Source organism: Chlorocebus sabaeus, chromosome 17, assembly GCF_047675955.1.
Source record: "Chlorocebus sabaeus isolate Y175 chromosome 17, mChlSab1.0.hap1, whole genome shotgun sequence".
In the NCBI taxonomy this organism is placed as follows: domain Eukaryota; kingdom Metazoa; phylum Chordata; class Mammalia; order Primates; family Cercopithecidae; genus Chlorocebus; species Chlorocebus sabaeus.
Window position 1 is genome coordinate 52,446,257 of NC_132920.1, and position 15,391 is coordinate 52,461,647.

Here is a 15,391-nt window from a genome sequence, read left to right on the forward strand (position 1 = left end):
TCATTCCTTCTTCTTTTCTCTCTAACACCATCTTATTTTAGAGAACTTCCCTCAGTGTGTGCTGGAAATCTCTGACCAAGAAGTGTTGGAATGGTATACTGCTAAAGACTTCATTGTTGGGAAGTCACTCACTGTCCTTGGAAGAACTTTCTTCATTTATGATTGTGATCCATTTACTCGACGGTATTACAAAGAGAAGTTTGGAATCACTGATTTACCACGTATTGATGTGAACAAGCAGGAACCACCTCCAGTAAAACAGGTAATCAGATAGTACTTCTTAGGGTGGTGAGAAAACTAATTTTTTGAGGTAGAAATTTAAGAAAAAGAAAAAAGACTTCTATGCAAATATTCGATAAATAATGGACAAAGTATATGTAATACAGTAGTTCACAAAAGAAGAAATACAAATGGCAAAAAAATTATGAAAAGATCCTTAATGTAACTCATAATCAATGAAATAGAATGAAAATAATGATGTTTTTGGATCTGTTCAATTTTAAAAGATTCACGATATTCAGTGTTTGCCCTATATGAAGAAATGGGAATTTTCATATACTGTTTGTGGGAAAGCCAATCAGAGTAAACTTTCTGAAGGGCAATTTGTTGTCTATTTTATTTTTATAAATAAATAACATATATATTTTCTGGCCGGGCACAGTGGCTCATGACTGTAATCCAGCACTTTGGGAGGCCAGGGCAGGCAGATTACTTGAAGTAAGGAGTTAGAGACCAGCCTAGCTAACGTGGTGAAACCTTGTCTCTACTAAAAATACAAAAATTAGCCAGGTGTGGTGGTACGCACCTGTAATCCCAGCTACTGGGGAGGCTGAGGCATGAGAATTGCTTGAACCTGGGAGATGGAGGTTGCAGTGAGCTGAGATCACGTCATTGCACTCCAGCCTGGGCAACAGAATGAGTGAGAGTCTGTCTCAAAAAATACATAGCTATATCTGTTTCGATATATATATTATAAATCATTATGGTTTATAATATATATGATATTGGATATATATGATGATAGGACACATACATAATATGGTTTATATTATGATATATAGATATAGATGTATCTCATATCTTTTACCTAGAAATATACTTTGGGAACTCTAAAAACATGTGGAAGAATGTGTATTGTAGCATTATTTATTTAAAAAAGTGTGAGGAGATTGACAAAATAAATGATATCCATTCATGAAATGGATGTATGAAAATACATCTATTCATACAATTAAAAGATAATTAAAATACAGCCATTCATAAATTAAAAGACTACTGTGTGTGTAAAATATCACTGGGCCCTTTCTCCTCAAAAGAAAGGCATGAATAAAACGATGAAATGATTGAGTGCTTCCAGCCAGGGCCCTGCCTTCCCCTCCAACAGCTGCTCCTCTTGCTTGCACTTGGCCTCCAGTCGTACTGAGTTCTGTGGTTCTGCCAGTACAGCATCTTGTTTTACTCCCAGGAACTTTTGCTTATGCTCTTCCTCCTTGAACCACTTTTCTGTTGTTCTTACATGCAGCTCTTTTTTATCCTCCAATACCCAGTGTAGGCTTCCTCTCCAAGAAGTCTTTTCTAAAGCTCCAGGTAGGGCTAAAAGCCTTTCGTCTCTATTCCTGGGGTATTCTCTGCCTCCCTCCACTAGCTCTTCTCTATTATATTAAATTATCTGCTAGTGAATCTTTTGTACTAGATTATAACTCCCTTGAGGTCGGAGACTATGTCCTACTCATCTTTCTCTCCTAGTACCTAATACAGTGCCTAAAAAATAGGAGGCATATGTTTCTTGAACTGGACTGAAGAAAATTGGCTATGAAGGTGTTCTGCAAAAAAGAAGTGGTGTCTTAGGCAAAACTTTTAGAAACAATGTTTTATAGAAACGATTACAAAGAAGGATTTGGATTTTGGTATGCTGTGAGTTCCCAGAGGCAATACAATTTCTGGAAGGAAGTGTGGGTGATAATACCTCTTGCTGTCAGTTTTTTCTCTGGTATATTTCTTTATCAATGATGTGTTAATTGATTAAGAATGATGATAAACCCTCTCCTTGTGTATATGGATTGTGAAAAGAAAAATAATTATGATAAACCCTCTGCCCCCAAGTTTTTTGGCAGCAGTTGATGCAGTATACAGGGGAAAATAGCTTGGGATCAGATTTAGATTTTGATCAAGGGAACTATTTTACCTCTTCAGTTTATAGATAAGGATGGTTGTCTAACCAGGAGGTAGAGTAGTGAGAGACTGCAACATAGTGATGCCCTTTGCTTAGTGAAAGGACTTCGACTTATTTATTTATTTTTTTTTAAAGACTGGGTCTTGCTTTATCTCCCAGGCAGGAGTGAGTGGTGCAATCTTGGCTCACTGCAACCTCCACCTCCCAGGTTCAAGCTATTCTCATGCCTCAGCCTCCCCAGTAGCTGGGACTACAGGTCGTGCTACCACACCCAGCTAATTTTTGTATTTTTAGTAGAGACAGGGTTTCACCATGTTGGCCAGGCTGGTCTGGAACTCCCTACTTCAGGTGATCCACCCACCTTGGCCTCCCAAAGTGCCAGGATTACAGGCATGCGTCACTGCACTGGCCTGATCTATTTTTGAGCCAATGAAAGCTTTTGAGTCTTAGAGTACCTCTGTTCCCCACCTTTATTACTATCATCTTTTTTTTTCTCCTAACCTATCTTGAAGTAAAGAAAAGAGAGGGAAGCCTTGTATAAAGAGCAGAGGGAACTGAAGATCTACTGTAGATTTTAGTTGGTTATTTTGCTCTATCCCAGCCCCTATGTATAATAAAACTAATTTTATATAATAAAACATCTATACATTTGGCACATTAATTACAGTATTTGGTCAGTTTCTTTCCCGTACTTTCTCTATAATAAATAGCTCTATAGTAAACAAATTCCATCTGTCCATGAAATTTGTTGGAGATAAATCGAATGCCAATTACTAATCAGCAAACACTTTTTAGTCATTACACCTCAGTCGTTTTAACCCTAAATAACATAAATGGAAACCAGGCATAGGAATTTGTAGCAGAGTCTAGAGGGATAAAGCTAGAGCCAAGCCAGTGGAGGGATAGAAGTAGGTGTGAAATGGATATATTCAATTCGAGAGGCATGGCACTTGTAAGTCAAGCTTCTCTGCTCGATCAGGAATTAGTAAACATAAATGCAATAGCCAGATGTGTTTTCTCTCAGGCTGGCTCCATCTGGAGGCATAGTGGTAGGGAAAAGAAAGAAACCAGAATTAGGAAAGCTAATCTGCTGTGGAGATGGCCCCTGAAAGCAGTATCTGAAGGTTGTGGTGCTCTTGGGTTCTAGGTATACTACTAGCTCAGTTGAAGATGTCCAGACAGAAACTGTGGTAAGTGGATCATATGAGCGGGAGTATCTAGGAGTGATGATATCCATAGTCAGATGAGTGTTCATCTAGTTTACAACAGGACCCACCCAAGCAGTAGCTTGAAGTATGAGAAGCAAGATGCCAGGATACCATGCATACGGACTGATATTTAGGGAAGGTCTTTATTCCAGGCAGGGAAAGTGAGGTATATTCAGGAAAAACAGGTAGTCTGTTAAAATACAATAGGAATTTGAGAAGAAGGCCCAGAGGCTTTATAGCTACCTTCTTATTGCAAAATCTTCAACCCTCAGTGACCTCCCTACTGGCACCCGCAGCCAGGATGCTCTCATTGTGTGTTGTTGGTGTAAGTGCAAAGCAAGTTCAGATACCACCACTTTGCAGTTTGTGCCTAGCCTCCAGAGAAAACTCAACTGCTTAGCACATAGGCCATCAGCTCAGGGTTCCTCTGCCCATAGTAACCTGTAAATTCACTGAGTAGTGGTTTTGCAATAGAAGCAAATTAGGTCATTTTCCATCTGCTAAATCTACTAGTCATATTCTAGCCATGACTACCACCTTAACTACAGTCCCAACAAGTGATTTTGGGGTCAGTGTTCCAAGTAGTACGCCGTGGACAAATTTAATGGTCCTTTGTTGTTGAAGAAATACTCTGTTATGGATGGTACTAGGGACTATATGGACTTACTTATTAAAGTGCCTGAAAATAATATATAAAAAGATTTTGTGGAGGTATATACAAGAGAAAATGTGTGTTACAAGCTGAATTTCCTGAGAAAGCATAGCAAAGAGGAGTCAGGAATAAATAACCCTGCCGATGTTTGCCTATCATTAGATGAGGAGGAGGAAGACTTAGTCTTTGACCTAAAGTTCTTAGGGAAATAAATCTTAGCATTCTACAGTGATACTTCAGGCTCTTCATGGAGCCTAAATGAAACATACAAGCTCAACCTATATCTTCACGCAAACTCATTAAATAACCTTTGTATCTGAAAAATAATTTCCTAAATTGAACTTTTTCATGAAGAAAGGGGGTCCTGTGTGGAAAAGGGATCTGAGTTCTCAGAAAACTATAACTGTCATCCTGTTCTGTGAGGCAGAAATTAAGAAATAAAAAGATTAGAAATATGGATGTAAGTAGGAGAAAAAGTAGCTTGAATCAAGTTCTTACCACCGTTCCCCTATCACACATACACTCACTCACTCTCTCTCTCCCTCTCCCCCTCCCTCCCTCCCTCCCTTCTTCCTTCCCCCCGCCCCCCGTCCCTTTCTCTCTCTCTTACTTTGAGTGAACTGAGGAAACAGTTTCCAGGTCTGCTAGGGTGAGGTCCACATCCTAGAGCAAAGAAGTCATAGACAGAACCATGCTAGGATGACTACAGGGTCATTTGCATTGGGACTGGGGTGGGACTAGGTCTTGCTTTTGTAGTAAGGGGTCAGTTTACATCAGCAATAGTTTCTCTCTAGCCCTGAGAGTTACTTTAGAGCATCATCACTTACATCTGTGATCACTGAACATGATGCAAAATCCACAAAGAGGAAGGGGATAAGTTGTTTTTTCTGACTGTATTTGTTTATATAGAAAATATATTTGAATAAGTATTTTCTAGAGTTTTTTTCATTAAACTTATAGTTACCTTTAATGTAATTTTAACACAAGTAGCATTTGCCTTACGTCTTGCTTCCTATGTATCTCCAGGAGTTGCCTCCTTATAATGGTTTTGGACTAGTGGAAGATTCTGCTCAGAATTGCTTTGCTCTCATTCCAAAAGCTCCAAAAAAAGATGTTATTAAAATGCTGGTGAATGATAACAAGGTGCTTCGTTATTTGGCTGCACTGGTGAGGCTAATTTTTATATACTAAAGATTCTCTTCTATCTCAGTACTGTGTACGATTGTTTATTTTGTCTGTAAGCTATAGATTAACAGCTGTCAGAGTTATGTGTTGACTCAACCAACCATTGTATCATTGTATCTGTATACATTGTATACAACCATTGTATCTACCCTGAAGTACCCAGCCTTCAGGGAGGATGGATAGTATTAAGTATGGTGCCCCTGAGCTAAGACCTAGATCAAGTCCTATCTCTCCCAATAATCTTTCTTAGATCATTAATCTCTCACTCTTAACACCTCAAATGTTGACAGACCTTTTGCCTCTTTTATTAAGTAACTATGAAATTGCTTAATATTCAAACCATGTGTGTATCTGTGTCGCTTTTTAGTATACTGTGATTTCCTTGAGGTTAGGGACCATGTCTTAGTAAGTTCTGCATTTACCTGTGATATCTTGCCTGATATCTTGAGAGGTTATGTGACTAATAGTTAAGAGCATGCAGTTGGAAATAGACATACACTCAAGTTCTGCATATCCCATTAATTAGCTGAATTGTATGAGATAAATGATTGATAGAAATTCAAAGTATAAGGTCTTTAAAATGGAAAAAAAATGTAGACTAGGAACCTAACCATTTTATTAGAAATATGGACATAAATAGCAGAAGTTGAAATAAGTTATATCTGGGAATAGGAATTAGGAGCTGGGGGTAGGAGGTGTCAGGTGACTTTTCAAACTACATACATGTATTTGAAAAGATAAAAACTAAGGTAAAGACAACTGAATAATAGATTTTAGAAAATGATTGTACAAAGCTTTAAATAAAAAGGGAGTCCTGGCTAAAAACAAAATTTTTTAAGAAAACAACATAACAGCAAAATGTAGGCCAACTAGAGCACTCTCCATAAGAATTCTGACCAACAAAGGTTTTGTAGTACTAGATTCTTTCAGTTACTGTTAAAATTCAAGCGCCTTGTCGAATTATGATATGGTAACTGTAACTCCTTGAAGGGCAGGAATCATGTCTTTCTAGACTTTGTAGGTACTCATTAACTGCCCGTTCAGTAGGCAAAATAATTTATTTCTGCACACATTATCCATGAGTAAGGCAATACAATATTTTACCTATTTTATGTTTCAAAACTTAAGAAACAGAAAGGCTAGTTATCTTGTCCCAGATCCAGTGCTGCTTAGACAGGGGTAGGACTAGAACTCAGCCTTCTGGCTTTCAACCCAGTATTCTTTTGATGAAGAACTAGTTTAATACTTAGGATTAGAAAAGGGAAAGGAACTCATACGGATTTGTAAACTGCAAAATTGTAAGCTTACCTTTGATACATGAAAAACCTGGAAAAATTAATACAAAGTTGATTCAAAAACGGCTATGAATAGTGTTAGATATTGCTAACTAAGGAGAAAGGATTAATTTCTTTTGATTGCAGCCTTCTGTACTCACAAACAACCTGGTCAAACATGATATATTACAAAAAGTTAAAGCGTTTGCAGAGGACTTCTATTCCTAGCCATGATAGACCGGATAATTTGGATCAGCCCTCTTGCTGAGGGGGGTGTGTGTGTGTGTGCACGCGTGCGTATGTGTATGTGTATGTGTATGTGTATGTGTGTTACCACTTGAAGGTGTTGAACAACTAGCAAGATGTGAAGAATCACAGAACAAGAACCAGGGAAACAATGAGAACCACAGAAGTGAACCTGACATTTGGGGCCATTTTTCCGCTAGGTGCATTTGCTGATTTCAGAAGACCCACCTGTGAGGACAAACATTGGAATCTATTTAGGGCCTGTCAAAGGCAGAAGCTCCTGGTAAACCCTCTGTGCTTCAGTCTGTCTGTAGCTAATTTTTGAAGGGACTATTGTCTGTCTTTGAATTATAGTCCCTGATTGTCTCAGTTTTACAAATCAGATTAAGGTGATCCTGGATTCTAATAACCCCAGGTGACTGTCAGAAACAAACAAATTCTCTGCAGATGACATCATTTTCGGCTTCAATTTATTTCTAGAATTTTAAAAATACAATGTAAGAATATTAATAATACAGTGTTCAGAAACAAGACAAGATAACATAAAGTGACCAGAAATAAAAGACTATAGAATATACCTATAGGGACTTCAGATACTGGCATTATGAAACTTAAACTTAAGCCGGGAGCAGTGGCTCACGCCTGTAATCCCAACACTTTGGGAGGCCGAGGAGGGTGGATCACTTGAGATCAGGAGTTTGAGACCAGTCTGGCCAACATGCTGAAACCCCATCTCTACTAAAAAAATACAAAAATTAGCCAGGCATGGTGGCACGCACCTGTAATCCCAGGTACTCAGGAGGCTGAGACATGAGAATCACTTGAACCCGGGAGGCGGAGGTTGCAGTGAGCCAAGACTGCATCACTATATTCCAGCCTGGGTGACAGAGCAAGACTCCGTCTAAAAATGAAATGAAATGAAATAAACAATTTAAAAAATTTAAAAAGCCTTTGTTTAACGTGTTAAAGAATAAGATTGAGATTTTCAGCAAAAAATGAGAAATAAGCCAAAAAAGTCTGTTTCAGTTTTGAAAAATCATCACATTAACAGAATAAAAGAGAAAAATTAGATTTTGAAAAGCATTGGCTAAAATCAATCTGATTTAAAAATAAAACTCACATATACCCCTGAACCTAAAATAAAAGTTTAAAAAAGTAAAAAATAAAAGAAAAGAAAACTCTTAATAAAAAAAAAAGGAATAAAAAGGAGTTTCCTTAATCTTTTAGAGGGTATGTTGAAAAGTCTACTGCAGTTTACTTAGTGATAAAATGTTGAAAGGGTACTTTCTGAGATTAGGAACAAGGCAAGACTGCTATCACCCCTTCTGGTCAACATTGTTCTGGTAGTCCTAGCTGGAACAGTGAAACAGGAAGTGAATAAGCAAGCATACTGATTGAAGAGGAAAAAATAAAATTGTCATTATCCAAAATGAACAATTGTATGTACAGAAAATAAAAAATCTGCCTTCTACATTAGGGAAGTCAATATACAAATAGCAACGAAGAAAACATAAAGTTAAAAAATACCATTTACCATAGCATCAAAAATATTAAATTCCTAGGTGTAAATTAAATTCCTTGGTATAATATTTTAGGTGTTACATACAAAAGATATGTTACATACAAAAGATATGTGTTACATATCTTTTAGGTATTACACACAAAAGATATGTTACATACAAAAGATATGTAACATCTAAAAGATATATCTATCATACAAAAGATATGTGGTATCTTTTACATACAAAAGATATGTAACACCTAGATGTTACATACAAAAACACTTTAGGTGTTACATATCTTTTAGGTGTTATATACAAAAGATACGTTACATACAAAAGATATATAACACCTAAAATATTATTGAGAGAAAATTAAGAAGACCTAAATAAATGAAGGGATATACCATGTTCATTGGTTAGAAAATTCTGTATTATAAAAATATTTTCCCCAAATTGATCTATGGTTTAAAAGTAATTACAGTCAAAAAATCCAAAAATGTTTTTATTTTTACAGACAAATTGATTCTGTAATTTAGGTGGAGAGGCAAAGCACCAGGAATAGCCAAGATACTCTTGGAGAAGAGCAAGATCAGTGGATTTTGCTTACCAAAATATCACTCCGTATTAAAAGTCACAGTAATTAAAACAACATGTTTTTGGTGCAAGGATAGACAAACCAATAGAATAGAATAGAAAGCCCAGGAAAAGACATATGATAAATACAACACTGCAGAGGGGCTGGGAAAGGAAGATGTTTCTAATCAATGATATCAGAACAATTAGATATTCATGTAACAAAAAAGAAGAAAATTTGACCTCCATCTCACACCAAAAGTGGCAATCAAGTCTAGGTAGATTGAAAATCTAAATGTGAAAAGCAAAACAATAAAACTTCTTAGCAATAAATAATCTTAACATTATAGTGGGGAAAGATTTATTTAGTGGGATACAAAAAAGCAGTCATGTTTTAAAAATGGATAAATGGCCAGGCACAGTGGTTCATGCCTGTAATCCCAGCACTTTGGGAGACCAAGGCGGGCAGATTGCCCCAGCTCAGGAATTTGAGACCGGTATGGCCAACTTGGCGAAACCCTGTCCCTACTAAAAATACAAAAAATTAGCTGGGCATGGTGGTACATGCCTGTAGTCCTAGCTACTTGAGAGGCTGAGGCAGGAGAATCACTTGAGTCTGGGGGGCAGAGGTTGCAGTGAGCTGAGATTATGCCTCTTCACTTCAGCCTGGGTGACAGAGCGAGGCTCTAAAATAAAATAAAATGGATAAATTTGACTACATTAAGATGAAAACGTTCTTTTCTTCCAAAAAACAGCATTAAGAGTATAAAAAAAGGCAAGCTTCAAGTGGGAGCAGATGTTTAATACAGAAATCAACCAAGATCTTATATTCAGAATATGTAAAGAACACTCTGAAATCACTTAGAAAAATGAGCAAGAAACTTGAACAGGTATTTCACAAAAGAGGATATCCAAGAGGCAACTAAACATATAAGAAGGGCTAGGTGCAGTGACTCATACCTGTTTTCCCAGCACTTTGGGAGGTTGAGGCAGGAAGATCGCTTGAAGGCAGCCTGGGTAACATAATGAGACCCTACCTCTACAAAGATAAAAAGATAAATTAGTTGGGCATGGTGGCATGTGCCTATAGTCCCAGCTACCTGGGACACTGAGGCGGTAGGATCACTTGAACCCAGGAGTTTGAAGGTGCAGTGAGCTATGATCCTGCCGCTGCACTCCAGCCCAGGCAACAGAAACTCTGTCTTTAAAAATATGTACATATGAGAAGTTGCTTTGCTTCGTTAGTAACTAAAGAAGTGCAGATTACAATCATAGTGAGTTGCCTCCACCGACCCATCAGAATCATTAATATGTTGATGAGAATATGGAACCATAGGAACTCTCATACTCTTTACTAAGAGAGTATACTCACTTTGTAAAACACTTTGGCATAATCAAATATACTAGATTGTGCTAAGGGTGCAATATATGTGTACCAAAAGATAAGAATGTTTATAATAGCATAATTCATAATAGCAAAAATAGACCTAAATGTCTACTACAAGAGACTGGATAAGTTATGGCATATTTGTGTCATAATTTGATTTCTGTTCAATGAAAATTAATGAACTACAGCTACTAATAACAACATGGCTGAATCACATCAACATAATTTTGAATGTAAGAATCCAGACACAAAAGAATGCATGCATATTATGTAATTTCATTTATATGAAGATTAAAAAGCAGACAAAACAAAACTTTATGAATGTCTGCTTTATAGCAAAACTAAAGAAAACCATACAATTCAAGGCAATGGCCTGTTCGGTGGGGGAAGGATAGAATATTGATTGGGAGGTTCTGTCAGCGTTCTGTTTCTCAACCTGGATGGTGGTTATATGGTTGTTCACTTCATTAAAATTCTTTCGGCCATACATTTTGGTATTTTTATTGTTGTTTTGGGTTTTTTTGTAGTTTTCTCTCTGTGTTACTGTTCACAGTAAAAAAATTTAAAAGAAAGCCAACAGAACTATTAGTAAAGAAATAGTGGATATCTTCACGTGGGCAGGAAAAAAGAAGCGATATTCTGGTCATGGTAATTTTCAGATGTTTTCCCCTGACCTGTTTGATGAAATAGAGAATGTATTTGTTAGACTCATCACAAAAGTTCTTGAGGAAGAAAGGGTGCTTGACAATAAGGGGAAAAGGTTTATGAGTGAGGTGGGGACTTAAAAAGAAAATATATGGAAATTCAAAAAGAAGGGAGTATGCTAGAGAAATGATCAGAGACAATTAAGTCCTATGGAGGTCAGACAAAGACACGGGATGTGTTCTGAGAAAATGTATAGTAAGTTCTGATAGGCAATTGGTGCCTAAGTAAAAGTATGCTGGTAAACTCTCTGGGACTGAGAGTGGAGTGCTGGCTGAGAAACTTGGCAAAGTTTTGGAAGAGCATAAGAAACATGATCTGAACCGTGATCTTCAAAGCAGCTGAATGTCTTCCAAGAGATATGCAAGACAGTACCATCTGTGGTGTTTGTCAAGAAAATATTACAGCCTCTGTTTATTTTATTTACTATGAGTGCATTTATTTTATAGTCTCTGATATTTTTATATGTGCCTTTTAATGCACAAACTATATTTATATAGAAGAACATATGTTTCATTATTAATTCATTCAATAAATATTAAAGGACTACTCTGGGCTAGATATGGTTCTAGATACCAAAGGTACAGTGGAGAACAAGATAGACAAATATTTGCTCTCATGGAGCTTACATTCTAGTCAAATAAATACACTGTATAAGGATAGGTAGTAACATGCTGTAAAAAATAAAGCGAGACAGAGAATGATGGGAAAGGGGCTCATTTATATCAGCAGAATGGGGAAAGCCTCTCTGAAGAGGTCATAGCAGAGCAGAAACCAAAGGAATAGCTGAGGGAGCCAGCCAGGGGAATATCTGAGAGAGCTGCATGTAAGACCGAGACAGTGTGCAGTGAATGGAGGGCAAAAAGGTGGAAATGACAGGTCGGTGGCCAGCCAGGGCTCTGCAACCAGTGGTATAACAAGGCCAGAGGAATGGGCTGATGGGAGCAGTCCAGGTAACAAGAAAGTATAGATAACAAGCTGCAGAGAATTTAAAAATAAAACCAACTAAAAGTTGGTCTGTTTCTTCTTCTTATCATTTGCCTGTAATTCTAAACAACATCAGTGATACTCATCCCCAAAGGGATGGCTCCTCCGTACAGTAGAATTTCAGTTAATAAATGTAAAAGAAAAGTGGGAAGTAGAAAAATTATCATTATGCACACACTGCTGTAATCACGGTTGCAGATAAGATCCAGCAATGGCTGCTAAAATTAGTGGGAAAACCTTTGAGGAGAAACGGGATTCCCATAATCTCAAAACGTCTCCCGCAAGGTGTTTTGTAATTGCAAAGGGAAATACGGTAACTTTAAGGGAAGAAATCCAGCAGAAATCTTAACCAAGTGATCAAGGTTAGTGTCATCCATAATAAGATATACTGACTTCATAAACTCCCTGGTATACACTAAAGACATGACATCTTTTCTGGGATACTTTTGCCAAAAATGCAAAAATGAGATGCATGAGGAACATTCAAGAAAATAATTGATCAGTAGTCTTCAAAAGTGTCAAAGTCATGAAAGAGAAGGGCAGATTGAGGAACTATCTATCACATATTGGAGGAGACTCAAGAGAAATAATAACTAAATGCAATGTGGGATCCTGGATGGGATCCTGAAACAAAAAGACCATTTGTCAGAAACAGGTGAAATTTGAATAAGGACTGTAGTTTATTTATTAATGTCATACTATTGTTATTTTCCTGGTTCAGATAATTGCACTAATGGCTATATAGGATGTTAACATTAGGAGAACCTTGGTGAGGGGAGTGAGAATTCTCTGTAATATTTATGCAGCTTTTCTATAAATGTAAACCTCATTCCCAATAAAGACAATAATTTTTTTTTAAGTTTTATAGTACTCTTTCCTGCCATGGTAAACCATTACCATTGTCACCCCCAATGGCCCTGGTATGCCCCTGCTTAGAACTTTGTATTTTATTCTAAGTATGACAAGAATTCTTTGAAGGTTTGAGAGCAGAGGAGTGATATGATTTTATTTTTATTAACTATATTGTGATCGTTTAACATTTATATTTTTATTACATGGGTGTATAATCCAAATGATTTGGAAACTATTAGATGAGGGAATGATATGAGAAAATTATTTCACTAAGAGAAAAATCTAATGACTTCTTTAATAGATAAAGAACTATTATACAAACAATCCCATGGTCTTAATGAGAAGATGTGCTACAGTTACAGTATGAGTGGATTTTAGGAATAAGCAGAGCTGTATTAAGGTTTGTTGGAGCTGGAATTTCTTCCTTAGGGGTTGTGTGATCACTCTGCAATTTGATTTAGAAAAAGTCTTGTCTACAAGGTAGTTTCTTAGAATTGCTTTCAATTCTTTGATTTTATATTACTCTTATCCCCTCTTTTTAAATTTTTTTTTTACATTATGTATATACATTTGCTTAAAAAACAAAACCTTACTTAATCATCTTAGTGTTCATGAAGTTGAACATAATATCAGCCAACAGGTCTCAGCTAGCAGCCTGTGGTCAGAATGTAGCCCACATATATGTTCTAGTATACTGTGTTTGGGCGTCATGGTGCTTTAAAAGAGTTGGAGTCAGTACTTTAAAATCAGAGGTTTAAAATAGTAATCCACATTTTTATCTTTTGAAAAACTGAAAGATCTAGCAACATTGGGCCTACATTCTCCAAGGCAACAACTGAGTTGCGTTGGTGCAGCCTCCCTTGGGAAGCCTCCCTTAGATGAGGCACGTTCTTCCCAGAGACACCAGAGTTCCCCCATAGATGGTTTGTTTATATTGTAAGAACCCAGACTGTTTCATATATATCCTATACCTGGCCCCTGTAGGCATTTAAGTTTGCACATCTGCATAGACCATGAACCTTCATAATATCCTCTTTTCTTTACCTTTATAGGAATCCCCCATTCCAGAAGACAAAGACCGGAGATTTGTCTTCTCTTACTTTCTAGCTACCGACATGATCAGTATCTTTGAGCCTCCTGTTCGCAATTCTGGTATCATTGGTGGCAAGTACCTTGGCAGGACTAAAGTTGTTAAACCATACTCTACAGTGGACAACCCTATCTACTATGGCCCCAGTGACTTCTTCATTGGTGCTGTGATTGAGGGTAGGTCTAAATACAGTCCAGAGTTTCCTACTGGCTGCCTGAATGAGTTCTTAGTTGGAATTTAATTCATTTTACTCTTGTAAGAAGCAATTCGATTATATTACAACTGAGATAAAGCTACTATCCTTGTATATATGGTTTAATGTGTTAATTGCCTTCCTAATCAATTAAACTCTAAGTTGATTGCATTTGTTGGCTACAGATGTCGACAGTAAGTTTTGTAAATACTGAGCAAATGACTGCATATTAGTATGTCATTTAAAGAAAGCTCATTAGTTTCTGTCATAAATGCATAACTGTGAATTTATCATAGGAGGGTTAATACTATTTTACTTCTGATTGCGTGAGAGAACATCACCAAGCTAAGTGTACTGCTACCTTCTCTCCAGTATTTGGTCACCGGTTCATCATCCTTGATACAGATGAGTATGTTTTGAAATACATGGAGAGCAATGCTGCCCAGTATTCACCAGAAGCACTCGCGTCAGTTCAGAAACATGTCCGAAAGCTAGAAGCACCTGCTTCAGAATCAGAAAGGTATGTGTTTGATTGCTAGGGTTTGGCACACTCAAGATATTCAGGAAGTAATTCTGACTTTGAGTAATCACATTTTAGATTTTCCGATTTCTCTCACCAGGTGGGAATTATTAGACATAAACAGAAGGTTCCCTGTGTCAGTGTAATAACTAGTAATTTAGAACTTTTTCAACTTTATTTATTTAGCAAATACAGTTGACCCTTGAACAGTGTGGGAGTTAGGGGTACCAGCCTTTCTGCACAGTTGAAAATTCATGTATAACTTTGACACCCCAAAACTTAACTACTAATAGCCTACTCTTGACTGTAAGCCTTACTGATAAACAGTTGATTAACATGTATTTTCTATGTCGTATGTACTGTATCCTGTATTCTTACAATACAGTAAGCTAGAGAAAATACAATTAAGAAAATCATAAGAATGAGAAAATTATTTACTATTCATTAATTGGAAGTGGATCATCTTAAAGGTCTTCATCCTCATCTTCATGTTGAGTAGGTTGAGGAGGATGGGTTGGTTTTGCTGTCTCAAGGGTGACAAAGCAGAAGAAAATCCAGGTATCAGTGGGCCTGTGCAATGCAAATTCTTGTTGTAAGAGGGTCAGCTATAATTATTAAATGTCTACTATGTATCAGAGACTATCACCAGGCCCTTGGACTTTTATCGGTAAACAAAGTAGACAAGAAGTTGCCTCCCACATTGAGTTGACCTTCCAAGCAGCAGGAAATAGACAATAGCACAAATAAATTATACAGTATATTGGGTGATGAATGCTGTAAAAAATGGAGCAAATTAAGAGTAATAAGTGTTTCTGGAGAGTGGCAGTAGGTTGTGAAGGTAGGTCAG

General features: G+C 37.0%; 1 protein-coding gene across 6 annotated transcripts in view; it reads left to right on the forward strand.

The window, feature by feature from the left end:
* The window catches only part of EFHC1 (EF-hand domain containing 1), a 73,500-nt gene that overhangs the window by 45,943 nt on the left and 12,166 nt on the right, over positions 1–15,391 (forward strand). For all 6 annotated transcript variants that reach the window (XM_007972258.3, XM_007972259.3, XM_073006060.1 and 3 more), the window contains 4 exons: positions 42–262; positions 5,060–5,200; positions 13,794–14,007; positions 14,397–14,544. In XM_007972258.3, coding sequence (XP_007970449.2) covers positions 42–262; positions 5,060–5,200; positions 13,794–14,007; positions 14,397–14,544 — 724 coding nt within the window. The remainder of the gene's footprint in view (positions 1–41; positions 263–5,059; positions 5,201–13,793; positions 14,008–14,396; positions 14,545–15,391) is intronic.